This window comes from Hylobates moloch, unplaced genomic scaffold, assembly GCF_009828535.3.
Source record: "Hylobates moloch isolate HMO894 unplaced genomic scaffold, HMol_V3 SCAFFOLD_14, whole genome shotgun sequence".
NCBI classification, from domain to species: Eukaryota; Metazoa; Chordata; class Mammalia; order Primates; family Hylobatidae; genus Hylobates; species Hylobates moloch.
The window spans coordinates 52551663-52578984 of record NW_026652289.1 but is presented as its reverse complement, the minus strand read 5'-3'; the positions used below and the strand labels follow the sequence as shown (position 1 = coordinate 52578984).

The following is a 27322-nucleotide window of genomic DNA, read 5'->3' as shown; positions in this document are numbered from 1 at the left end:
CGAGAAGGGGGCGCCTCAGGGCAGAGCCCTCTTCGCAACCCCATGTTGGGGCCATCAGGTATTTTGTCATCATTGTCGTCATCATCACCAATCCATTTCAGCTGCATTGTCTACGGGGCAGATCGGTTCCCTCATTTAACTTTAGTGACCTGTGAGTTCAGGAGCATTATCCCTGTTTACACATGGGGAGGCAGAGGCAGAGGCCACAGTGGTGAGGAGCCTTCACATGGGGCCCCAGGGTGGCCAAAGGCAGAGCCAGAAGTGTGGCCTCCCAGGCTGGTGCTGTGGCTGCCACTTCAGGATGCCTAGCTCTTCCTCAGCAAGGGAGGCAGGCAGGTCCTGTTCGTACTTAAACTACCAAGCAGGTGAGGTTTGACGTCAGCTCCCCCATCCCTGTATTCCCCAGGCCCCTCAGAGGTGCCTTTCTTGTGCTCCTGAGAGGAGGGTGTCTAGCGCCCTGCGGAGCCCACCCAGCTCAGATTCCATGACCCCTCCCACCTCCAGACCTGCTCAGGAAAGCTGTCCTCGGAGGCCTCACCTCTGCTGTGATGTCCAGCATCGTATAGTCAAGGGTTTCCCTGAAAGTCCGTGGAACTCTAGTCTCGCCAGATTCTCACTCTGTGACAAAGGGTGTCATGGTCCAGCAAGTTTGGGAAGCCCTGATTCTGCAGTCTCTTTGGGACCATGATGATGCATAAGAGCATATTGAAGGCCCTAAAACGCCCCACAGAGAAAAATATCCATTTAACTTCATTGGACCCACATTTCCCAAAACGTACCCAACCATGGAAACTTTTGCATCAAATAACAACTATGAACATTCTGTGGAACTAGCGTTCCACTCAGCCTACTTTGAAAAACAGCGATCTGGTTCAAATCTTCCTTTTTATAGCTGAAAAATGGAAAATCCATTCAGTGATTCATCGAGCATTTACTAAAGGCAAATTGAGATGCTCCCAAATGCCAGAGCCCACGTCACTGCTTTCTGAGATGCACGGAAGTGCAGTAATAACACATTGTTTCCACGCTGCATTCGCCGCATAGGCCAACTGTCCACTAACCCACCAGATGTTTGTCTCATACCCTTTTCAACTTCGAGAAGACTGAAGCACAGAGCTGAATGAGCTGCAGGTTTGCATATAAGCCCAGCTGTGAGCGGTGGCTCATTCCTGTAACCCCAGCACTTTGGAAGGCCGAGGTGGGTGGATCACCTGAAGTCAGGAGTTCAAGACCAGCTTGGCCAACATGATGAAACCCCATCTCTACAAAAATACAAAAATACAAAAATTAGCTGGGCATGGTGACACGCACCTGTAGCCCCAGCTATTTGGGAGCCTGAGGCAGGAGAATTGCTTGAACCTGGGGGACAGAGGTTGCAGTGGGGTTATATTAGCTCACTGCAACCTCTGTCCCCCATGTTGAAAAAATTTTTTCTCAAAAAAAAAAGGAAAAAGAAATGGCCAGCTCCATTTCTTAATGAGACATTTTCACCCTTTATGATGCTCCCCAGCCTCTTGAATAAGGTTGTGTTTCGCCGTGAAGCCTAGAGCCAGGGAGACAGCCCAGGAAGAGTGATGCTGGTGGGTTTGAGAGCAGGGCTTTGGCCGGGATCCACCCTTTTGTCCCCTCCCACCCTGAGCCTCTCTTCTCCCCACTTTTGTCCCCACAGGTCTAACTGGCTGAAGCCGTGCTGTGGGAAGAGAGCAGCCGTGTGGCAGGTATTTTTGCTCAGTGCAAGTCTCAACAGTTTCCTGGTAGCCTGTGTAATATTGGTGGTGATTCTCCTGACTCTGGAACTTCTAATAGATATAAAGCTTCTCCAGTGTGAGTAGCAAGAGAGATACATATGCCAATACGTATGATGTCAATATTCATTGTGCATCTGCATTCATCAGGGGTCCCCAACCTGCAGGCTGTGATCTGCCCCTGCCGATGCTGCTGCCCAGCCTCAGGCCCTGGGACTCGTGGGGATGGCCACTGGGGAGGAAATATGTCTGGCAGCTTCTCTCTCTGTCACCCCCAGCCTGTTTGCCCCTCTCTGCCCAATGTGGCCTCTGCAGTCCCCTCCCCAGCATTCCATGATCAGAAACTGATGAGATGAAAAACGTTGGGGACCCCTGTATGCATTTTTTTTAATTGCTCCCATTTGGAATTTTCCAGGTTGGAATTTTCTGTAGTCTAAAGAGGGTTCCCATTTACGGAGGCATCTCAGCTTATAGTAACTAATTAGGGCAGCGACCACAATGATGATAAGATTCCCGGTATTTTTATCCAGCTGTGAGTTGGCAGTGTGATTTATATGTATCGTGATAGTTTTTAAAGCATTTTTCCGCACATTTGACACTACAGTAACCCTGTGAGATGGGCGAGATGGATATGATCCCGTATTATAGATGAGGCAAATTAAGATTTGGAGAAGTGAGATACTTGCCCTAAGTAAGAGGTATTGGAGCTGGGACTTCAAGGCACCAGCTCATTTAACTGCTTGGCCAGTTCTCTTCCTCTTGGCATTTGTCTTAGTTTCACATTAAACCTTGTCTTCCACCTCTTCTGTCCTGGATGTCCCATAGTGACATGGCTGTCCGAATGGAGGATCCACGGCTTACCCCACAAGGCCTGCCCCCCACTGTTTGTCGCACCAGAGGGGCAGGAGCAGGTGTCTTGCCTCTTGACTTTGGATAAGTGAGTGGTTTCTGGTGCAGTTCCTGGTTCCCTGTATTGCCCTGACTCAAAAGGTAGATCCTTCAAATGCAAATTTAAAAAGAGGCACAGGCCAGGTGTGGTGGCACATGCCTGTAATCTCATTTGGGGAGGCCAAGGTGGGAGGATCACTTGAGCCCTGGAGTTTGAGACCAGCCTGGGGAACATGGCGAGACTCTGTGTCTATAAAAAAATTTTAAAATTAGCCTGGCATGGTGGCACATGCCTGTAGTCCCAGCTCCTCGGGAGGCAGAAGTAGGAGGGTCATTTGAGCCCGGGAGGTTGAGGCTGCAGTGAGCCGTGATCACGCCACTGCACTCCAGCCTGGGTGACAGAGTGAGACCCCATCTCAAATAAATAAATAAATAAATAGATAGATAGATAGATAGAGATACAATTATCAGCCCCAGAGAGATTTCTTTTCCTTCCATTGGCAAAATCCAGGACTGTAGATCCAGTCACCCCCAAACCCATTCAGATGTCTTGGGCTTCCTTTCTCAAATGCCCCCAATTCCTTTATGCGATCCTGTGAACTCAGGGTCTGTCCAAGCTCCCTCCAAGTCACATGAGCTTTCTCTGCTCTCTGAGAGAGGATGAACGGTGAGCACAGAATTGCTTTTGTCTGATAAGCCTAGTTGGGTTTTACGTAGCTGGTGGCCCCTTGGTTCCAGTTAAAGGATCTTCCAGCATAAAGTGACCGGTACTGGTTTTACACTCAACCTGTCTTCAATTAAACCATGTTGTATACTTTCCCTCCCACTCACCCATACGGTCTGCTTTTTATGAGACCTGCCCATAACAGAGCCTTTCTTTCCCCGTGGCGGATTGTCCTCGGAGCCCTCAGCTGCTCGGGGTGTGACAAGGTATAGAGGGGAACTGAGAACCCAGCCGACACTGGAATTTTGCTTAAAATTAAGTATCTAGGAGATTGATTTTGGTGGGAGATCCAATAGCAGCTCATAAAAGGCATCTTAAATTCCATAAAATGCACAATCATAGATTTATTGCTTTTCTAAAGCAAACCGTAAAAAAAGGCACAGGAATTCATTTGAGAAATAATGGAGAGAGATTTTATGTTTTCAGAATCATCTGGAGGTCTTCTTGGAGTCACACAGGCCTCAGCCTCTTCGTTCCCACTGGTATTCATGTGGCCTGACTCCGGGCTCATCTTCTAAGGGTTGCCTTGGCCCAAAGCCAGGGGGCCTCAGAGTCTCCCACCTGGAACCTGGTTTTGCAGCCGTCTTCCCCTGGCTATGCTCTGTGACCTGATTTCTACCCACCCCTAGGGTCTGCGGATCCCAGAGCTTCGGGAGAGGTTGTGGGTTCCTCTGTTTCAGTCTGGCCCTCCCTGCTGATGGCACTGGGCACTTTCCCTTGGCCCTGGGGGCGTTCTGAGCAGTGTGCCAAGCAGGCCTGGCTGCAGTCCACGAAGGAGGCAGAGCAGGCATGTTCTCAGCAGCATTCCTGCCCCTCACCCCCTCTCAGCCCTTCCCCAGTATCCCAGGGTATCCCACCAGTATTTCTTATAGGCCTCTGGGGAGCCCTCTACCCTCTGGGGCGATCCCTCCCACCCAGTCTCCATCAGAGCTCACCTGACCCCTGTCCTGGGCCCCAGCATCCTGTTTTTGGCTCACTGGCTAAAAACCATGCCATGCCAGGGTTCGAAGGCTGGCTGTAGCTTCATGTATTTTAAAAGGGCTTTCCAAAGAAAATGCCTTAACTCTAAGGAGTGGCTGGTGAAAGGTGGGGTGGGAACCCTCAGGGGCTGATGGCTACCCGCACTCCCACTCCAGAACCTGGGGGCAAGTAGGGCAACGTGGAAGTTTAGCAGACCCCATCCCGCTGGCTCTGCCAATCTAGGGAGGGAGGCAGACACCTCCGCCCCACGCCCAGCTCCCCTGCCAGTCCTCACTGCAGCCTTCTCTCTAAAACACACTGGCCAACACCACCATCTCTGCCACTCGGTTTCCAGAATGAAAAGTCACAGTAAGCTCACCTAGAGTCCCCTGACTATGCACAGCACTTTGGGGGTGAACTGTGGGCTGGATTTCTAAAAGCCCATCCAGCCTCAACTGACGCTGCCTACACAGCCCAAAAGCTGTGAATGTCTTCATGAACCCCTTCTGGAGGGCTTCTTGCCTAGGGTCTGGCTACAGCCAAAAGCCCACCAAGACCAAGCAGGAGCTGAGAGAGGCGGCCTGTGGGGGAGAAGGAGGCAGCCCCTTGTGTTGGAGGCAAGAAGAACAGCATCGTTGGCTCACAAATCTACTGCCTTCACTGCAGACGCCAGCTCAAGCTGCCCTTGCTCTCTCACCCGACTTCCACCAGATCTAAACGTTCATGCAGGCGGGCCCTGGGGTCCCAGAGGTCCGGACGGATGCTACGAAGCCCCCATAGCAACTCACCTAATTCCTCGCTCCTAAAATTGGTCCTTATCATGTCCATTGCAGTTTCCAGCGCGTTCCAGTTTGCTGGCGTGATTCACTGGATCAGCCTGGTCATTCTGTCCGTGTTCTTCTCAGAGGTAGGTGGAGACTCTGGCCCTGTCACCTCCTCTGTTGGGTGACTCCTGTCCCTGGGGAAACCAAGGTCTGCTTCTCGAAATGGTTTCTAGCATCAGGTCCCCTGCTAGCCCTTGAGGCTGCTGGGAGGGAGACACAATATAGATAGATGAGCTCTGTGGGGGGAAATGGTACAGGGGTCCAGACCCAGCTAGGGGGGTTTGGCCCTAGCAGGTGATTCCTGGGAGGAACCCCAGTGGATGAGCAGGTGTTCTCCAGGTGAGGGGTGGGCGATGACACTGGTGAAGGTGAGACTGAATGTGGCGTCGAGGGGCAGCTGGTGTTGGGTGCGGCCAGTAAGGAGCGGGCGGGAGGCGAGGCTGAAGCCAGGTGCCCACACAGGGAAGCTCTTGGGATGCTGTGGCTGTGGTCTTGGGCCCACAGTTGGCCGGACCTTTGGGGCTGAAGCACGCAGAGGTTGGGGGAACGGGGTCACAGGGCCAGGCAGTGGACCCAACATGGTCCTGCAGGGGCCCTGGGTCTGACGGGGCCGAAAGATGTGCCTCTCAGTGTGAGTGCGAGGCTGTGTTTCTGACGTGGGGGCTCAGGGAGCACGGACCCCCGTCAGCGTTGCTGGAGTCGGCTAGTAGAGATCAAGTGCAAATCTCTGGTGAGGGGAGGGGGAAAGTTTACGGAGATCCACAGGACCCTGGGCTTGGTGCAGAAGCTGACATGTCTGGGCAGCACATTCCCCTGTTTTTGCATGGGGTGAGTGACACTTCCTTTGAGCAGTTCCCAGGCTATCCCAGTGAGATGCTGGCCTGCATCTGGGTGTGGGAGGAATTGGCTTGGGCCTGCTGCAGGCAGGGCTTTATCCTGTCCTGTGCACACTGGAGGGTCACTGAAGGACAGGAGTTTCATGTGGAAAACTGGTTTCTCCTAACAGAGCCTAGGACTGGCCCAAGTCAGCGGGCCACTGTGTCACTCCACCCTTGAGCATCCTGTCCCTGCTATGGGTACATATTAGCCCATGTGGAGTCCCATGGGCCTTTCAGCATGGCTCAGCAAACCCTCAGGGAAAGGCAGGAACGAGTGAGGCACAGCACCTGCTGGGAACATACGCACATCTCACACCAACGGGGGCTGCTCTACCTGAGGCACGGGGGCTCTGGGACCTCGAGATGGGGGTCCTTGAAGGGAGGAAGGATGCTGTGGGAGAGGATTGTGTGGGCAGGGGCACTGAGGTGGGGAACCCCGGGAGTCAGGAGTCCCATCATCCTCCTGTGGGTCCCCTCTGGCCTAGCTAATGGCTCTGCTCTCTCTCTCTCTAAAAATCAGGAGGGAGCTGGGCTTTGGGTCTTGAGTCCAGAATCCTGAGTCCGGGTGTGGAGTGTGGTGGGCCGGGCAGCAGGCATTCCAAGCATGGAACATTCCCTTTCCTGGGCCTCGCCTCCTACAGCCCATGGAGCTGGCTGGCGAGCCTGGGCCTGAGGCTCAGATGGAGGGGCAGATCGCAGCACTGCCCTCCCAGAAGGGGTCCTAACCACCTCCCTAAGACCATTGCCCTGGAGGTACCTCTGCCCCACAGAGCAGAGTGCCTGCTCCCCAGCTTACAGCCTCACGTGGGTCTTGCCCTCCCTGGCCCCTTGTCTCTGCCTGGCCAGGATTCCCTCCCGCAAACACATGGGCCGTAGCCAGATGTCTCCTTGATGCAAACCTTGGAAAATGTGCCATGTGTCTGTGACTGCCAACAAAAATGTTTAATCAGTTGCTGCGGTTCTTCCCCTCTATCCCTCTGCTTTGGTTTTATTGGCTTTTGCAGAATTTATTGCCCAGCGTTAATTTGGCATTCCCTTCCTGTCACTGCCGGAGACGAGCCACCTGAAACAGACAAACCCCTGTGCACAGGAATCGCAGCCTCGGAGTCCCCCATAGGCGCCCCCAAACCAGGGAAGGGGCTGGGTCCTCCCACAGCTGAGTGGGGAGAGCAGGGTCTGCAGGAGACTGGGGAGGAAGGGCTGGCTCCATTACCTTGACCTTGTCAAAGATGGTGAGGCAGTGGAGCCAGGCCGCAGGTAGCAGGGGCCGCCCCTGCCAGTGTCCAGTGTGAATGGAGGGCCGGTGCATGGGGATCAAGTGACGAATGAATGAGGCACAGAACCTGCGGGAATACACACACAGCTCACACCACACTAGCAAGCACAGATTTCCGTGGTCTTGCTGCGTGCCCATAAGAACCGTGTCAGAACCTTGTTACTAGGAGGGTCTCATGGAGGTCCCCTGCCCCCGGACGGTTTGGAAACATGCGAGCATGTCTGTGCCCCTCACAATGACTGGGATGCCCAGTAGGAAAGGCCAGGAGAGCCCAGTGTCCATCAGCGGTGGGCCAGCCTGCATGTTTGCCCACCATACCAGTGGCATCCTTTCAAAATACTGCACAGACAAGGAGAGCAGCTTAGGGTTACGTGGCCACTTAAGATCAAAACTGGACCCAGGGCTCTGGGCTCCTAAGCTGGTCTCTTGCCCCTGACCACATCCTTCAGAGGCCCTGAAGCTGGCAGGGTGGGAAGGGACCAGGGGTCTCTGGGAAGGACCTGAGAAAGAAAGTCCGACCAAGTGATCACTCAGACCACAGACCCAGGACGACTGGCACCCCCTCATCAGCTGGGAGAAATGAGTGCCACGTCTTCAGGTCTGCCAGTTCTTTCCTGGTTAATACCCAGGGATGTGGCTGTGGGCCGAGGGTGGGGTGGCACTCCGAGCCTCCTCGGCTTTAGGGAGTGGGCATTACTCCACAGGAAATTCCAAGAAGGTCACCCCGCCAGGGCTTCTGCTGTCCTGGAGCCCTGGGCCTGTCCTGAGCAGTTCTCTACCCCTCCTCTCAGCTGAGCCTTAGGACAGTCCTGGAAGGTGGGTAGGACATTTTATGAGTTGTGAAACTGAGGCCTGGAGAGGTGCGGAAACCTGCCCAGGGCCTGCAGGAATGGCAGGCGGTCCCAGGCGCAGGCCTCTGGGTGGGTGAGTGGGCCTCTGCCCCGGCCTTTGCCCACCCTGATGCTCTGCAGGCTGCTCTTTGAAGATGGGCTACTTTGCTCATCTTTGACCCACGCCACAGAGCTAGGCCCAGAGAAGGGGAGTGTGAGGCTGGCTTGGGCTCCGTTTGAGGACATCTGTTCAAATGGGCCAAGCTGCTTGACAGTGAGACAGATGCTGTCAAAGCAGTGAGAGTGGGTGCGCCTCATCAGGCAGGCTGTGCAGGGGTCCCTGCAGGGGTCCAAGGTGACAGTGGATGCCTGTGAGACTTCCTGGGCCCCAGTCTTCCAGGTCATGCAGGGTCACTGCGCTTCACGTGACCTTGCAACACCAAGAATATGCAGGGCCTTGCAATCCAGATGGAGAATTGTGCAAACGTTCCTCCAAAGCGCAGCCCCGCCCTTGGCTGAGGCCAGGCCCAGCTGGCTACTTGGAACTGGGAAGCCTGCTGCTCCTCCCCCGAGACTGCAGGAGTCCTTGGGGCCTCCTGGCCAAGGCCAGGCCACCCTGCAGCAGGGCCCAGTGCAGGCTGTGGGGTGTTGGCCGCTTCCCTGGGGTCTAGAAAGGCCCAGGCAGCCCCAGCTCTTTCCCTGGGAGAAGAGAAAGCGGAGCCGCGGCTGGCCTTCTAGACAGGAGCCTCAGGCAGTGGTGGCAGCAGCTACTGACTCTCCTCTCCCTCTCTTCCTCCTCCCCCTCTCTTCCTCCTCCCCCTCTCTTCCTCCTCCTTCTGTTGAGGTGAAATTCTCTTCACATAACCCTTTTACAGTGGGCAATTCCGTGGCATTTAGTCCCCACGCAGTGATGTGCAGCCGTCACCTCTACCTGATTCCAAAGCACTTGCATCACCCTCAGGAGACCCCATACCCAGTAGCAGTCACTCCCCCTTCCCCCTGTATGGCCGCCCCTGCCAGCTAGTAATCTGCTTTTGTCTCAGTGAACTTAACTCTTCCGGATATTTAATGAAAACAAAATCTTACACTATGTAGTCTTTTGTGACTGGCATCTTTTATTTAGCATGTTTTCTCGGTTCATCCACGATGTAGCACTGCGCACTTTCCTTTTTTCTTTTCAAGACAAGGTCTCACTCTATCACCCAGAGTGGGGTGCAGTGGTCCAATCACAGCTCACTGCAGCTGCAACCTCTTTGGCTCAAGTGATCCGCTCACCTCAGTCTTCCGAGTAGCTGGGACCACAGTCGTGCACCACCACACCTGGCTAACTTTTGTATTTTTTTTGTAGAGATGGGGTTTTGCCATGTTGCCCAGGCTGGTCTCAAACTCCTGAGCTCAAGTGATCCTCCCCACTTGGCCTCCCAAAGTGCTGAGATTACAGGCAAGAGCCGCTGTGTCCAGCCCCAATTTTTCTTCTCCTCACCAGTGTGAGACGGGTGACAGTGTCAGCTACCACACAGATCTTCACATTTCTTATTTTGGCCTCGTAGTTGGATCCTGGAATCCACGTCTTCCTCTTGCCATTGTAGTTTAACCCCAGGGAAAATTTGTCCAAGAGCAGATCTGCTTCTTAAGGAAGTGCCAGGGGTCAGCCCCCAGCGCGTGGTACCCATGGTGGCTGTTCCTTAGACCAGCCTGCTCCCCTGAGCCACACACCACCCTACGCCCCCAACCCACTGCCGGCAGTGTTGGGAGGCCACGGGCTTGGGGCTAGACACGGCTGCTCCCTTCTCCCTGGCTGGTGGGCCCCACGTGGTGATGTCTCTGCAGGGCACAGGGGTGTCCACCCACCATTCTGCTCACTAAGAGGTGATCTGGGGCTCTCCCTCTGCCTTTTAAAAATTTGCACAAAGCCAGCTTATAGACTAACAGCTACTTCTGCCTACATCTCCCGAGGTTTCCAAACTCTGGCAGCCTCATCAGGCCCCTCCCCAGGGAAAGACGCTGATTCTGCTGAGGGGAGGGCTTCGGCCTCAGGCAGCAGGAAGGGGCAGGAGCCCTTTCTGTCATTTCGCTGAGGCAGGGCCTGGACCAGGTGCAAGGCTTGGGACTTCCCACTCTCCCCTCCTGTGGCCTGAAGCCCGGACCCCTTCCTTCAGAGAAGTCAGCTTTTCCTTCCCTTGGAAGAGATGAGGGGAGTCCCTTCCTGAGAGCAGGGCTTGACCAGGAACAGAAGATGAGGGCACCTGAGGCAGAAGGCAAGAGGGGTCCGGGGACCAGAAGGTTCACCTGCCACTCTTCACACCTCAGTTTCTGTGTCTCTCAAATGGTATAAAAACTTTGCTCATAATACTCAATAAATGGCACCATCCTTGAGTGTCTGCCAAGGCTGTAGCCTACACTGCTTATCAGAGCAGCCTCCTGAAGGCAAAACTGGGATGAAGGAGGCTGAAAACCCTTAGCCCCAGGTGGGAAAGGAGGAGGCTGAAGCTGGGGATTCCAGCTCCCTCAGATGCTCCTTCAAAGCCCTTTGCAACTTTTAGGGGCCAGTATTGCAAGGCCACCGCCCTGGGGCTGGGGCTGGGGCTATGGCTGGGGGTGGGGCATCCCTCATCGTCACCCTGCTTTTTTAGTGAGCCGTGTGCCTCGCTGAGCTCTGGAGCAGCTCTGAAGGCGGCTGCAGGAGGGGCGTGGATCTGCTTTCAGTCCACATCTGTCCAGAGATCCGGCCAGTGTCAGGTGGTTAGTAAGGAATGGTCGGAGCCAGAAAGAGGACTAGACTCTTCACTCCCCATCTAACGCCCTTTCTCGTTATTGCTTGTGGGCCTGTGGTCTCCTGTTGTAACCCGGGGCAGGGTCGCCTCACATCCCTGCGGTTCCGTCGGGTGCTCCAGGGGAGTTTGTTTAAAAAGCATATTCCGCGGCTTGTGCCCAGAGTTTCTGATATCCTGGCTCTCCACGAGAGTCCAGGAATCTGCGTTTTACATAAACCCCCCGATGCTGCTTCAGCGGGGCGTCCTTGGCTGCACACTGAGAAGCACAGGCAGTCAGTGGGTTAGTCCAGCCTGTGTTTTCAGAGGTGTAAGACTATGCTCGGTCTGTGCGGGGCAGGGCAGTGAGGTTCTGTCCCTGCCTCCGTGAACAGTGGGTCTCGGCAAAGGTGTCTGGGGAGGGGAAGGATGCTGCGGGGGGGAAAAGCCAGCAGGTGGGGTGTATCAGCGCCAGGGTCACTCTGGCCTTGACCCTGACCTGGAGCCACCGCTTCCCCATCTCTAGCAGGAGGCCTGGCTGGGAGGTGTTTCCCAAGCCCTCTCCACAGTGGCCTCTTGCTGTTCTGTTTCCATGGGCTGAGCTAAGAAGGAAAGGCTCCCAGAAGAGTGGGACTTGAGCCAGGCCTCCGAGGATGGTTCCCCTGTGGATGGGCCAGCACAGAGCGAAGGCAGCGGCTGGGATTCTAGCTGTTTCACCTGCTTCCCTGGCACTGCTCTGGTTCATAAAGCCATTCAGCCCCTTTCCTTCCCGGGGCACAGAGGCTCCGGGTGTGCTGTCTGCTGCCTCCTCTTCCTGCTCAACTTCTGCTGGCTGAGTCCCACGCCTGGCTGGCTCCCTCCACCCCTCACTCTTGGGCCTCTGCCTTTTCAGCTACGAAGAGTGTTGTTTCTAAAGAAGCATGATGAAAAATACAAAAAATTAGCCGGGCGCGGTGGCGGGCGCCTGTAGTCCCAGCTACTTGGAGGCTGAGGCAGGAGAATGGCGTGAACCCGGGAGGCGGAGCTTGCAGTGAGCCGAGATTGCGCCACTGCACTCCAGCCCGGGCGACAGAGCGAGACTCTGTCTCAAAAAAAAAAAAAAAAAAAAAAGAAGCATGATGATTCCTCTTATGTGAGGACCCTAAAGGAGTCAGATTCATAGAGACAGAAAGTAGAATGGGGAGAGGTAGAATAGGGCGTTACTGTTCAGCAGGTACAGAGTTTCAGTTTGGGAAGGTGGGAAAGCTCTAAAGGTGCATGGTGGTGGTGGCTGCACAGCAGTGTGAACGTACTTAACACACTTAGACATTTCAAAATTGTTAAGATGGTGTGTTTTGTGTTATGTGTATTTTACCACCATTTTAAAAGGAGAAGAAGGGGGAGAAAGAGGAGGAGCAGTTGCCATAGCAGAAATTATATTTGCACCAGGCCCTGTTCCCATCTTCCCAGCCTGGACTTTTGTTTTGGATGCCCCAGAATTGAGAGTTCAGGATAGATATGGCTATTGTAGCATTTCAGAGGAGACAAACACTAAGTTTCAATCTCAGCACAATTAGAGAGGTTGCGCAGCAACGAAAGAAACCATATGGCTGGGCGTGGTGGCTCACGCCTGTAATCCCAGCACTTTGGGAGGCCGAGGCGGGTGGATCACGAGGTCAGGAGCTCGAAACCATCCTGGCTAACACGGTGAAACCCCGTCTCTACTAAAAATACAAAAAATTAACTGGGCATGGTGGCGAGCGAGACTGTCTCAAAAAAAAAAAAGAAACCATATTATTATGTGGTGTGTGTGTTTTGAGACCGAGTCTCTCTGTCACCCAGGCTGGAGTGCAGTGGCATGATCTCAGTTCACTGTAACCTCCGCCTCCCAGGTTCAAGCAATTCTCCTGCCTCAGCCTCCTGAGTAGCTGGGATTACGGGTGTGCGCCACCACACCCGGCTAATGATTGTAGTTTTAGTAGAGATGAGGTTTCACCATTTGGCCAGGTTGGTCTTGAACTCCTGACCTCAAGTGATCCGCCCGCCTTGCCCTCCCAAAGTGCTGAGATTACAGGTGTGAGCCATCGCGCCTGCTTGTTACGTGGTGTTCTTACACAGCTGAGTACACTCTGCAGAACCAGAAACCTCTGGGTCCAAATGTTGCCTTCATTCCTGATTGTTGTGTGGCTATGGGCAGCTTCCTTAACTTCTCTGACCCTTTCTGTAAAATGGGAATCACATGTTAGGAGGGCTGGCCCAGGGTCTGGCACTCACAGACATATAGTAGATGGCAGATATTATTCTCATAAATATTTGGAAGAATTATAACTTGTAGCCCACCTCTCTGCCAGAAGGAGAAACTGAGGCCCAGGGACGGGATTTGACTTGCCCAAGGCCACACAATCAGCCCATTATTGAGCTATGATCTCAAGACATTGTGGCCACCCCACCCAGATCTCTTCCCACCCCTGCAAGCTGTCTTGCAGTTAAGCATTGGGGCCACCCACCCAGAGACCAGGAAGTTATAGCGGAGCGGACTTCGGGCTGCCACATGCTCCTCTCTGTACTCAGAGAAGGCAACATGACTGTCCCCCACGAGCATTCACCTTCCCATCCCTTCAGAGAAATCAAGATTGTCCTTCACGAGAAAGAGCTGGATTTTACCAGCCAAACATTTCTGTGGCATAACAGCTGTGGGTGATGATCCTCCAGGCAGCTTCGCAGGGTTCAGAAGGCTAGGCTTGTACTACAGGCATGCGGAAGAGGGGCACCATCTGGTGTGAATCACTGTGAATTAAAGTCATCTTGGCTCAAGGAAGAGCCTGCAGACAAATGCACCGGCATCTTACGAGACCAGCATTTAGAGGCTTCTTTGGAGAAAGATGTCCTCTTGGTGAGGAAACCGCTCCTGAAGGCAGCACCGTTCAGGAATTATTCATTCATGCACTCATTGTTCATCTGTCCACAGTGCATAATCGCCTGGTGGCTACTGTAAGCCAGGTGTTAGGGATAAAAGAGAGAAAGCAGACCAGGTCCCTTGAGCCTCCACTTGGGGATGGGGAGGGAATCAGCACAAGGTACAAGGAAGTGTTGTGGAGGGTGACGCCCAGAGACCATAGGAACACCCAGGAAGGAGGCGTCAGCTGAGCCGAGGCGTGTGCAAGAGCTTCATGGAGGTGACGTTTAAGCCAGAAGGACAGGAAGGGGAAAGCCCTGCTGGCTTAGGCATAGGCCAAGCTGCTGTTACAAGAAAACCAAAACACAGGAGCTTAAACAAGGCAAGGTCCATTTCTCTCTCATGGAAAAACACATTAAGTGATAGGTAAGGCTTGGGGCTGTTGGGGACCCAGCAGGCTTCTGTCTTGCGGCCTGGCTCTCCCTGGTTGAAGATGGCACACCATCACACTTCTGCACCCAATTCTAGGCCTCGGGAAGACGGAAGGAGGAGGAGGAGCCTAATTCATTTAAGGGCACGACCTAAAAGTTGTACTGGGTGCTTCTGCTTGCTACCCATTGGCCAGAATGTAGTCACATGGCCACTCCTAGATGCAAGGAGGGCTAGGAAATGTATTCTTTAGTTGGGTGGCCATGCTGGAGCTTCAGTTATGCTGGAGCTTCAGTTACAGGAAGGAGGGAAGAGATTTGGGGTCGGGGAGTGGAGAAGGGAGTCAGCTGCGTTTTTGCCACATGCAAGACAAGGCCATGAGAGAGAGAGCTTGTATGTTTGAAGATTCGTAAGTGGTTTGCAGCATGACAGGAGTGGCAAAAGATGACACAGAAGAGGAGGCAAGGTCCTAAGTATCCTTCCGAGGGATTTGGAGTGTATTCTGTGTGTACAGGGAGCACTGAAAATGGCATCAGGAGTGCCCAGGTAATGGCACAGAGATGGGGGGTCTGAGCCTGCAGGCAGAGGAGCCAGCAGGAGGCGCGGCCACCATGAAGGCTGGAGCTGGGGCACTGGCAGTGGGAGTGGAGAGGGCACAGGGGCCGAGGAATGCTTAGGGGATGGCGGAGACCTTTTCCTTTTACTGAATGCGGAAGCAGAGCTCTGAGTGCTGAGCTCTGGAATCTTCTCGGCTGGAGGAGGACCTGGAGAATAACCACTTTCTCACTTCCTTTCCTCAGACTGTTCTACGGATTGTGGTGCTTGGGATCTGGGATTACATCGAAAACAAAATAGAGGTAAAGACCAATGTCCACCCCCAAAGCCCCCACTCAGCCATCCTGGAAGCTGGAAAACGTCATGTCCCACCCATCCCAGGGTGGACACCATCAAAAAGGCTGGCTCCTTCTCCCACTTGACCTCTGTGGCTGTGCATGTTGGGTGGGGCAGGGAGGGGAAACTCAGACTGTTTCCAGCAAAGGAATGTTCTAAAACATTCGTTTAGAATGTTAAAAGGAATGCAGAACTCCTTGAAGTTCTGCAAAATTTTACAATTTGAATCAATTTGAAAAGGTTTTGAAATGTGTTTTAAAATAAACCTAAATGGAAAGCTGAGCGGGAAACTGTCAGCGTGTTTCTCAGGCTGGGTTTCCGTTCTGCTTCCCGCCACACGGGTGGGGTGTGGTGGGTGGGATGAGGTCAGGGAGGCCTGGCTGTCGCTGGCGGTGTTGTGCACACAGACAAGGCAAGGCGGTCCGGATCTGCTGCCCACTCCTTCCTCACCTCTCCATCTGTATTTCAGCCTCTTTGGCCCAGTGCTGGGATCTGACACAGTGCTGGGATCTGACACGGTGGGCCTGGCCGATGGATGGCTCAGAACACCGCCAGGCTGGGGCAGGCAGATGGAAGGGCAGGACCCCAGGCTTCATTGTGCAGGCTGGGCCCGCTCCTCGCCTAGCCCTGCCCCCCTGGAGGGTTAGAGACTCTGCACTGGATAGAGCTGAGATGCCGGTTCCGGGCTCCTGTTCCCCCTGGGGAAAGAGGCACCCTGAGCCTGCCTTCAGCCCCTGCCCTGCCAGGGAGGGATCCAGCTTGGCCTCTGCCCGGGGCCTGGGATACCGGATGCAGGCCCTATCTTGAGAAGGGGCAAGACAGCCCAAGGCCATCTGAACTAAGGGCTGGAGATGGGCTGAGGTCACTTGGAGGACAGAGTGCACTCAGGAGAACATCTAGGAGGAGGAGGCCCCTAAAGACTCATAAGAGTCAGGAGGGGCCACCAGGGGTGGGGTGGCCTTCTGGTGGGGGCCCGGGCTGCTGGAGCAGTTGGGCAGCACCAACTGCTTTGCCTGACTGACCCCTGGTCCCGGACACGCGGCAGGACCCAGGGCACTGAAATGCGCCTCCTCTCACAGGTGTTTGACGGGGCTGTGATCATCCTATCTTTGGCTCCGATGGTGGCATCCACTGTGGCCAACGGACCCAGGAGCCCCTGGGACGCCATCAGCCTCATCATCATGCTCCGGATCTGGAGGGTGAAGAGGGTCATTGATGGTGAGTGGCCTGAGGGGGGGTGTGGTCAGTGGGGCTGCTCCAGAAACTGGGGCTTTCAACTGAGAGAGGAGACGCCGTGTGATGGGGGTACACCCTGCTGGCATCAGGACGGAAGGTGAAACTGTCAGCAGGGAGAGGGGCCAGCTGTCCCTGCTCACTCGCCGTCACACGTTCACGCACACTGCCAGGGTGTCGCATGTACACGCTGAGCTTCCCACTTCCCATTTAGGGGCCATGTGTTCATTCCCATGCAGCTGTTTACTGTGAGCCTGGAGGGCCAGCCTCCATGCAAGCCCTTAGAGCAGGGCCTGCCATTCTGGAAGGAGCAGACTTTTACACCCTGGGTGTCTCGATGCACACCTGCTGCTGGCTCCCCCGATGGCCGCCAGCCTCACCACTGGCTCTATCCAGGTCATCTAGTCAAGGCCTTGCTCCCTGCAGGCTTTGTCTCACCTTTGAGTCCACCAAGGACAAGCTGGCTGCCCACAAGCCCATTGACCTGCAAACAAGTAGAGAAGAGAGCTGCTGGCAGGGGCTGGCTTTTGGCCTGTGCTTCTGTCATCTTTAGTGATATGCCTTTCCATCCCTGGGTCTCCATTCGCAGAAAGCATCTGGTCTACTCCTTTGTCATTGCTTTATCATTGCCTCCCCACTGGGCCACTCTTGTCTGGAAAGCTGTGCCCTGACCTGGGTGGCTCCTATGTTTCCAGAAGGTGGTGACAGACCAGAGTGTGTGGCCCAGAGGACATGGGGGACAGAAAACCCACCCCTGAAGAATGGTGCAGGATACTTGGGGTGGGGGGTGGCCCAGAGGATGACAACACAGGCAGAACACTGAAGTCATCTTACGGAAGGGGGAAGACTCAAGTCGCTGGGCTCCAGAGAGTGTCCTTGGTCCCTGAGGACAGGAAGAAGAGGCCCACCTCACCTCAGCCAGATAAGGAACAGAGCCACTCAGTGGGCTGGTTAGCCTCCAAGAGAGGTCCCCCTAGAGTGACCAGGAGGTTGTACGGACAGTGGTTCCCAGCATGTTTTGTTGGTTTGGTTTGGTTGACAGCAAAGCCCTTTCTTCAGCAAAATCATACCCGATCTGTAAAAGAGATTGCAAGTGGAGCTGTTTTGGTTGACTTGGAGTGGAGGGGCGTCACAGCCCACCTACTTGCCTTCTCCCTTGCCCTCTGAGGCGCCTCTAAGGAACTGCCAGGCCTTCTGGAGCACAGTTTTAAAACCGCTGGGATAGATGCTATGGTCTTTTCCAGCCCTGAATTTTGATTGCAGATGATAGAAATTGTAGCCATGAGAATATTCCGCCAGCATTTGCCCAGCAGGTGCAAGGCAGAAGCTGTCATCCTCAGGGTGGGCTCCCTCTCCCTGGGCCTCACCCTGTGTTCCACCCTGCGAACACTGTGGGATTTGGTCTTGATGAAGATGCTGCCATCTTGTCAGGGATCCCCTAATAGGGAATCTTCATCAAACTGGAATGTGTTTAGGTCTCACTTCAGAAGCCTTCAGAAGGCTGGGGAGGCTCTGGGAGATCACCTGGTTCACTCCCCTCATTTGACAGATGGGGAAACTGGGGCCAAGAAGGATGAGGGTCACATAGTGAATCAGGCTCAGAACCAGAAGTGGAGCCTAGGACCCCTGACACCCATCAGCGCTCTTTCGGCTGCTCACTCCCTGCAGTCTGCTCAGGGCCCTGTTCTTGGCTCTGTCCATGAGAACATCCACCCCCCCTCAGGGCAGGAACAGTGCCTTCTGGGTCTTTCTTCCAGCTGTGGACAGCTGCACACCCTCAGACTAATGGATTTTGAGACCCCCCTTTGTGATGCTCTTCCCAGCTGTCCCGCCCTTTTCCTGACACATCAGGCATCACGGAGCCGCCGGGAGCCTCAGGAGAGAGACTTGCTGGTGAACAGATGGGCGTTAATTTGCTACTCTTGCAAATTAACCCTGGGTGTGAACTGGCTTCAGCAGAGATCTGAGGAGGCAGCGGCAGCTTGGGGCGGCCTCTGGACCTGGAGATGGGTCTCATGGACACATGGCCGGCCCTCAAGTCTGGAAGCAAGCAGAAAAGTCCCAGTGTCTCTTCTCTGCTGATTCCTGCAACAGCCAGGAAACATCTGGAAGTGCAGATGCTGTGGGTGGAAAGGAGACTTGGAGAGAGGAAATGTGGAGGGTTCTAGAAATCAGGAGCAAGAGAGGCATGTGACCGAGGCTTCTGAAGAGTCAGGAAGGGCTGGGTTTTGAGGGGTATGGGAACAGTGTGAAGGGAAAGGCTGCATTAAAATCAGGAGTGGACACAGACTTCCCAGGAGCCCAGAGCTACTCTGAACCCACAGAACCACCAAGGGAGGTGTCCGTGGGACTACTGCTGGCTGGTGGAGCACGGGGCCCTCAACCTCAGAGGCCAGGCTTTCTCTTCTGGGTCTCACTATATCAGTTATAAATAGGATCATCTGAGTAACAGAGACTCAGAATAACAGTGTCTTAAACAACATGGAAGCGTATTTCATTCACGTGAAAGTCTGCAGGCTGGGCTTGGTGGCTCATGCCTGTAATCCCAGCATTTTGGGAGGCTGAGGCAGGCAGATCACCTGAGGGCAGGAGTTTGAGACCAGCCTGGTCAACATGGTGAAACCTCGTCTCTACTAAAAATATAAAAATTAGCTGAGTGTGGTGGCGCATGCCTGTAATCCCAGCTACTCGGGAGGCTGAGGCATGAGAATCGCTTGAACCTAGGAGGTAGGGATTGCAGTGAGCTGAGATCGTGTCACTGCACTCCAGCCTGGGTGACAGGGTGAGACCCTGTCTCAAAAAAAAAAAAAGGTCTGTAGGAAGGTGGCCCAAGACAGAAATGGCTTTGACTACAGTCACTTACTCCCTGTAGTCAAGAGCCCAGTCTCCTTCTGTTTTTCTGTTTTGTTGCTCTGCTGCACTTAGCCTACTTTTCAAAGTCACCTCATGGTCCAAGATGGCTGCTTCCGTGCCAACCATCACATCCTCATCCTAGCCAAGAAGAAGGAGGAAGGGAAGAGGATAAAGAGGCAAAAGGAAGGCCCACTGCCTTCTCATTTTAAACACTGTTATCCAAATATAATTCACATGCCCTAAAATCCACCCATTTAAAGTCCACAATTCAGCCAGGCATGGTGGCTCACACCTGTAATTCCAGCACTTTGGGAGGCTGAGGCGGGTGGATCACTAGAGGTCAGGAGTTTGAGACCAGCCTGGCCAATGTGGTGAAATCCTGTCTCTACTAAAAATACAAAAATTAGCCAGGCGTGGTGGCGGGCACCTGTAATCCCAGCTGCTCGGGAGGCTGAGGCTGGAAAATCACTTGAACTTGGGAGGTGGAGGTTGCAGTGAGCTGAGATCACCCACTGCACTCCAGCCTGGGTGACAGCAAGATTCCATGTCAAAATAAAAGTTGACAATTCAGTGGTTTTTAGTATATTCATAGAGTTCTGCAGCCATCACCAAAAAATCTAAGTCTGGAGTGTTTTCATGACTCACTTCCCATATCCGCCTCAGCCCTAGGCAAGCACTAAGCTGCTTTCCATCTCTATAGAGTTGCCTGTTCTGTTCCATTACATTTCATATAAATGGAATCATGCAACATGTGGCTTTTCTCTGCTGGCCACTCTGATTTAACATCATGTGTTCGAGGCTCATCTGTGTTGTGGCTGGTGGCAGGACTGCACCCCTTTTCATTGCCAAGTAGTACTCCACTGTGTGGCTAGACCACAGTTTATTTACGCATTCATCGGCTGATGAACATTTGGGTTATGTCTACTTTTTGGCTATTAGGAATAATGCTGTTATGAATGCTTGTGTGCGAGTTTTTGTGAAGACACATGTTTTCCTTCCCCTAAGGTACCTAGGAATGGAATTTCTGGGTCATATGGTCGCTCTCTGTTTAACACTCTGAAAAACGGACAAACCGTTTCCCTAAGTGGTTGCACCGTTTTGCTTTCCACCAGTGTGTGCAGGCTCCAGGGCTGCCCCATCCTCACTGACCCCAGCTCCTCTGTGAAGAAGGCTCCTGCAGCTGCTGCATGCCACCTTCACTAGCATCCTATGGTCCAGAGGGTGGTCTTGTGGCCACCCATAGCTGCAAAGGAGGCTGGAAAATAGTCTTTATTCCAGGCAGCTGTGCACACAGCCCAAAAGTATGGGTTCTAGCACCATGGAAAACAGGAAAACAGCTATCCTTGACACCATGAGTGAAGGTTGTGGCCCTCTGTACTTTCTGGATGCTGTCAGGTACCTGGACATTTCCCCTTCTAGATCCACAGAAATGGCCCAGGGCCTCGAACCTGCTGCTGGCTGAATGCTGGGCCTGCCCTTCCCCAGTCCAAGCCCTGCCACTTCTGAATTCTTTACAGGGCTGTCTCTGTCTTCCAGCCTACGTCCTGCCAGTGAAGCTGGAGATGGAGATGGTTATCCAGCAGTATGAGAAGGCCAAGGTCATCCAAGACGAGCAGCTGGAGAGGCTGACGCAGATCTGTCAGGAGCAAGGGGTAATGCACTGCCACTTTCGGCTCTGTCCGTGGTCTTGCTGGGGACACTAATAGTGCCTAAAGCCAGGGGTTGCTAGAGCTGCAGGGGCACCAGAGGTCAGGGAGTTCCTCCAGCCCCTTGTTGGACTCATGGGGAACCCGAAGCCCAGAGAAGGGGACACATCTCCAGGGTCACTGATGTATAGCCCAGCCAGGCATGGACTCAACCCAGACTCCCAGGCCAGGGTTCTTTCCACTGTAGCATGGTGACTCTTCAACTCCCCAACCTGAGCCTGCCAGGTCGCCCACTCAGTTCATCAGAGTCTTCTCGGAGACATGGTCAGTCTCTAAAACCAGTGGCTAATTCTGTCTGCTGAGGGTTGCTGGGCACCATGGTATGCCCATTGCCATGCGGGACGCCCAGAGCCCCAAAAGGTGCTAGCAGTGCTCTCTACCCTCCAGGAGCCATGATGAAGACTCAGAGAGGCAGGTGGTGGGCCCTGCAAGGATGGGCTCAGCAGAGGCAAGGGGGACTGGCAGCTGGGCCGGGGGCACCCTGTCGGGAATCCAGAGACCTGCATTCAAGGCCTAGCCCTGCTGCTCCCACCCCCGCTGGACTCTGGCCAAGTCAGGCCACCCCTCTGCCCTCAGTTCCTTCCTCTGTAAGATGAGGTGGCTGCTCCCGTGTGAGTGGGACAGGGGAGTTCAGAGGAGGGGGATCGGGGTACTCAGGAGCGGGTGGCTGCTGGATCCCGCAGCAAGGCTGAGAGCTCTGCAGAAGCGCAGCTCGGTGTGCGGGGAAGGGTCCGGTCCCAGCCTGTAAGGTGGGAATGCTACTGAGGGGACTGGCAAGGTGGTGGGAATGTGGGGGATGGGCCAAATGACATGCATGGTCATTCCCATTCTGCCTCATGGATTCTGGGGAGAGGACAGGGCCACTGCCCCCAGCTGCACAAGCCAGAGACGCTAAGCCTGTGGCTCTCTGTACCCAGGGCCAGGCGCGTTCTTCATGGGCGGTCTTCCAGCCCATGTCCTGCCAGTGAAAGTGGAAGAATGCCTGTGGCCGCATATTGATGTGGGCACTGAGCCCTTCTGGCTTGCAGTGCAGTGAGGATGGGCACCCCTGAGCTCCCTATTCCTCCCCCATTGCTGGGTGCCCAGGCAGTCTCCAAGGGGGTCTCAGGGTTGAGGTCTCACCTGGCGTACGGGCCCACTATGTGTCTGCCCGTCCCATCAACCTCCTCTCTCATGTGTCTGGTGCATAAACACCCTGATTGTGCCAAGTGGAGTCACCTGTCATTTTGACAAGCCCTGTGCCATGCCACCTCTTGGGTTTTGGTTGCACTGTGCCCCTTGCCTGAATCCCTGCCCCTTGCAAGCTCTGTCTGTCTAATTCAAGTCCTGGCCTCTCTACAGAGTATGTTCCCCACGCCAGTAGCCTCTGCACCTCTTCCTCCAGCCCTGCAGCAGCCCTCACTTGTCCACATTCACAGGGCACTGGGCACTCACTGCCATGGTCAGTGCTCCTTTATGCCTGGGGCAGCTCTTCCCACTGAAATGGATGCCCCCTGAAGGCAAGCCTTGTCCAGCTCACATCCAGCCCCAGCCAGCACTCTGCGCGTTGTAGGTCTTGGTAAATGTGTATTCAGTGTATGTCGTGGGTCTTGGTAAATGTGTATTCTGTTGCGGGTCTTGGTAAATGCATATTCACTGTACCTCTTGGCTCCTCAACCAACCCCAACGTCTCACAGTTTTGGGGTGGGGGACACGTCTGTGGAATGTCACTACAAAGTGATCCTGGGAAATGTCCCCCCAGGAACACGCACACAGTGTCTTCAGAATCATCCCCTCGGAATGTCTGTCAGGAAACCAATCTTTTTATCTGCTTTGGGAACACTATGACCTTTCGTTTCGCACAGAATGCCTGTGCGCGACAAGAGGGGTCATCAGGGGACACGGCCCTCAGGGGCAGGTTGTCCAAGGTGTCCTGAGAGCAGGGCAGGCTATGGAATCCTAGACTAGGAAGAGAAGCGTTCCCTTCCTGAGGAGCTGGCGTCAGCTTCATTCATTCTCTTGCCATATTGCATGGTCAGCCAGCAGTGTCCAGAGCTGCTCTGTGCTGGGCTTGTGCCGGGCATGCGGATGCCACCTAGGACAGGGCGTGACCCTCATCCTCACGGGGCTCTGGGTGACTCAGGGGGTTTGGCAGCCCATAAATAGGCAGTGGAAATCTGGTGCAATGCCTGCATCACACGGGCATGTCCCGGGCTCTGCAGGCCAGGGTGGGGAAGGCTTTCCAGAGGAGCTGATGTGGAGCAGAGCCCCGGGGAGAAGGCTGCCAGGCAGAGGGAACAGTGTGGGGTGTGGGAGTGGGTGCAGTGCCCCGGGGGTTCGGGGCCATTTAGAGGGTGAGCAGAGGGAGGCAGCGGGATTGGGGACAGGCTTGGGAAGGGGCTCTGTGGCTGACCAGAGAGTTTGGGCTTTATCCTGCTGGGACAGAGGAGGCCTGGAGGATTAAAAGCAGAACTGGGGGATCTGCTCAGATGTGAGTTGTTGATGGAGCCTTCTGGCTGCTGTTGGAGGCTGGATGGAGAGGGCAGGGTGGAGACAGGAAGACTGGGGACAGAGGCTGGAGAAGAAGGTGAGAGAAGCTTGGCTTTAGGCAGAGGGGGCTGCAGGGAAGTGGGGAAAGGAAAGCGCAGGGTGTCATCCAGAAAGCGGCTGGAAGCCGATCAGGCAGTTCTCATTCTGCTGTTGAATAGGAAAACAAATGCTCTACTTCACTGCAGTTGGCAACGTGAAAGACATGGACACAGGGCTGCATCCACCCCTCATAAATTTGCAGCCCAGCAGGGAACGCGCTGACCCTGCCACATGCCTCACCTCAACCACACATGCGCCACGTGGCCAGGAGAAAATCCTAAAGGCAACCCCACCTCCCAGGGTTTCCACCATGACCTCTGTCCGGAGCCCCCCAGGGACCCCAGGTTCCTGCCGTCCTGGTTCAAGTCACCTCCACTTGTGGCCTCCTTCCCGGGGGTCTCGGCCGGAGGGAGACTCCCTTGCATTCTGCACAGGAAAGAGCCAATAAATAAAGACAGATTCCCTCTAGGTAGTGACATCTGGAAAAGAGATGAACAGAAACGAACCATTTTAATTTAAAAAACACCTGAAGCCTGTCATCTTAGTTAAGACAGCAGAAAGGGCCAGACAGGCTGGACTCCCAGTGGGGCTGCCGGGGAGGGTGGGGGGCTGCCTGGCCAGAGGGACCAGGAGGGCTGCTCTCCTGGAGTCTATGGTGCCTGCTCCACAGAGCGAAGTAGACAGACGCCTCACTCGCAGCTGTATTTTCAGACCTGGTTTGAGACTTGACTGGGTAACAGATACCCTGGAGGAGATGAGACTGTGGGCCCTGGAATGTCAGTGATGGCTAGACCCTTGGAGACAGCAGCCCATGGAATGGTTGAGAATAAACTCGGTTCTAAATAGACTTTGAGTTGGCTTCGAACCCAGGTGTGTCTCTCTTTAGAAGACTTACTGGCCTTGTGGCTTTGGGCATTAATGGGACATCTATGGGCCTTGGTTTTCCTAATCTGAAAAATGGGTGTAGTAATAGAATCCTCGAAGGATGGCGATGAGATCGTAGCCTAAAGCCTGACACGTGATGGGTAGCAACTAATGGGAGTGGACCCCGCAGTCCACCAGCCCCACCACACCTGCCCCACACACCCATACCACACCTGCCCCACACACCCATTTTACAAATAAGAAAACTGAGCGGTGGTGGCTCGCCTTGGGGGCACACAGCTAGTCCAGGGGGGCATAGAACCAGGTGTCCTAACTGTGAACACTGTTCTTTTCCAGCCCATCACATTGAGCCTCCTTTTTCCTACTCAGGGCACTTAGCACTCGGCAAAAACATTGATCAGATGATGCATGAGGTATTTTATACTGCAGGTACAGACCTGGCTCCCCTCAGCTGTCTCAATGGCACCCCCCAACCCCGTTCCAGGACAGTCTAGTATTCTTTGTGACAAACTCTTGCTGTCTCCTTGCTGGAATTCTCAGAGTATAATGAAGCCATTTCCAAACTGAATTCACATATGCTGCCTGAAAAATTGACATTTACCAATGAAATGTGTTAGGGTCCCAGTTTAAATACAACACCTGGCCTGGCGTGATGGCTCACACCTGTAATCCCAGTGCTTTGGAAGGCTGAGGCAGGAGGACTGCTTGAGGCCAGAAGTTTGAGGCTGCAATGAGCTGTAATGATGCCACTGCACTCCAGCCTGGGCCACAGAGCAAGACTCTGTCTCTAAAAAAAAAACAAAAAAAAACCCACTTTCCACTCCCTTGCTCTCTTGCTGGGGTGTGTTTGTACAACTATTTGCCACAACTTCACCCAGCTGTTTTTAAAAAAATGAACTTTATTTTTTAGAACAGTTTTATATTGATCAAAAAACAGTGAAGCAGGTGCAGAGTTCCCTGTATCCCCTGTGCCCGGCTGCCCGTTACTAACATCATACACTAGTATCATTTGTTACAATGAACAAACCCACATTGATACGGTACTCAGGTTTTCTTAGTATTTAATCTGTTATGTCCTCTATTTGCTCCACATCACATTCAGTCGGCACGTCTCCTTAGGCTCCTCCTGGCTGTGGCAATTTCTCAGACTTTGTTTCTGATGACCTGAAGGGTTTTGGGGAGCACTGGCCGTGTGTTTTTGTTTTATAGGATGCCCCTCTGTTGGGATTCGTCTGATGTTTTCCCCAGGGTAAGCCCGGGGTTGTGGGTTTTGGGAGGAAGACTGCAGAAGGAAAGTGCCATTCTCATTGTCTCACATCAAGAGGACACACTGGCCACGTGACTTCTCACTGTGATGTGACCTGGATCACCTGGCTGGGGCAGCATGGGTCAGGTGTCTCCGCTGCACAGTTACTCTCTGTTTCTTCATCTTAACTTTTTTTGTTTTTTTGAAACAGTCTCACTCTGTCGCCTGGGCTGGAGTGCAGTGGTGCCATCTTGGCTCACTGCAACCTCCGCCTCCCGGGTTCAAGAGATTCTTCTGCCTCAGCCTCCCGGGTAGCTGGGATTACAGGCTTCCGCACCATGCCCGGCTAATTTTCGTATTTTTAGTAGAGACGGGGTTTCACCATGTTGACCAGGCTGGTCTCAAACTCCTGACCTCAGGTAATCCACCCGCCTCAACCTCCCAAAGTGCTGCGATCACAGGCGTGAGCCGCCGCGCCCAGCCCATCTTAACTTTTTAAGAAAGATTACGTTGCTTCTTACCGTGACCCTGTGGAGACTCTCAGATGAGCCTGTTGGCCGGTTTCTTGCATGAATAACTGATTCATTTCATCTTCTGTGCTACGTGGCAGTTCATTTCTTGTCACAGGCCCACACCCAAGGGGCTCCAGAACCACCTTCTATAACAGATGAGAGGTCCCTGGGAGGGCAGCTGGCCCAGTCCAGGATTTGGCAGATGGGGCATCTGAGGCTCAGAGAAAGGGAGAGGTGGGCCCAGTGTGGCACAGCAGTTATGAGGCCAGGATGAAAACAGGTTTCTTGTCGCTCATTCCAGTGCCTTCCCTCCTGGATCACACTGGCCCTCTGGCTTTGACAGGGAAACAGGCTTCACTGCTTCCCTCATTCCTATGATCTCTTCTTGTTGTGGACACACCTCATCCTTAACAGATTCCTACCTGGGGAGGGGTGCCTAGAGGATCCCGGGAGGGGAAGAGGACTCTCTGCTGGTCAGTCATACCATTCCAAAGCCCTGGCCATGCCTTCTGTAGTCCCTTCCAGACTCCCCACTGCTGTGATAGAAGCACATGGCCTCTGACCCCTGAATTCAGCAATTCCTTAGGTGGAAGTTCTTTTCCATTCTTTTTTTTTTTGGTGAGGGGTGGATCCTGGCCAGAATTTCATTATGAGTTAGGCTCGCTGGTACACAGATGGATTGATTCCAAAGTCACAATGCTAGAGGCTGCCCTTCAGAGAGACAGTGTGGACGCCTTGTCTCTCTCTCTCTCTCTCTCTCTCTCTCTCTCTCTCTGTCTTGGCTGCTTCAGAAACCAAAGCCATTTTAGATGCAGCAGTTAAATCAATGCAACAATATACTCTTCTGACTCATCTCACGAAACCACCTCTGAGGTTTTATGTACCTCCATGAGCGGGATCTCGCTGTAGTTCCGAAACACATTCTGAAGTCTCCGTTACACCCGCTCTTTCCCCTTTAAGCCTGATAACAGCTTTTGGTACAAAATAGTACGATCTGACCTGGCCCACTGTGGAAGTTAGTTTCTCTTCTCTGAAGTTCTCCTTCCTCAGCACCATTCACCCTGAGATCATTGGCAAAATACTGAGGGTATGAGGCTCAATCCGGGGTGACTCAAGGTCCAGCCTCCAAGGAGACCAGTGGGACCTGTGAGCCCCTTAGGACATCCTTAGACCTTGGGAAAGGGGAGTCCCTTGTCGGGGAGCTTGGAGGAGTGGAAAGAATCCTCTTATTCGGAGAGCCAGCAAGCCA

At 53.8% G+C, this 27322-nt stretch overlaps 1 protein-coding gene and 1 long non-coding RNA gene across 8 annotated transcripts in view; one reads left to right on the top strand and one right to left on the bottom strand.

Moving 5' to 3' along the window:
* Positions 1-27322, top strand: part of TMEM266 (transmembrane protein 266) — a 144808-nt gene that overhangs the window by 94682 nt on the left and 22804 nt on the right. For 6 of the 7 annotated variants that reach the window (XM_032176077.2, XM_032176073.2, XM_032176074.2 and 3 more), the window contains 5 exons: positions 1670-1824; positions 5151-5224; positions 14980-15036; positions 16150-16288; positions 20693-20808. In XM_032176077.2, the coding sequence (XP_032031968.1) occupies positions 1670-1824; positions 5151-5224; positions 14980-15036; positions 16150-16288; positions 20693-20808 (541 nt within the window). Of the gene's footprint in view, positions 1-1669; positions 1825-5150; positions 5225-14979; positions 15037-16149; positions 16289-20692; positions 20809-27322 lie in introns of those variants that run through there. The other variant, XM_058427300.1, reaches the window with a different exon arrangement.
* Positions 20024-26616, bottom strand: LOC116482534 (uncharacterized). Its single transcript, XR_004251887.2, has 3 exons — positions 26083-26616; positions 23671-23909; positions 20024-21604 (listed from the first exon to the last, which is right to left on the bottom strand). It is a non-coding gene; the product is annotated as an uncharacterized LOC116482534 (long non-coding RNA).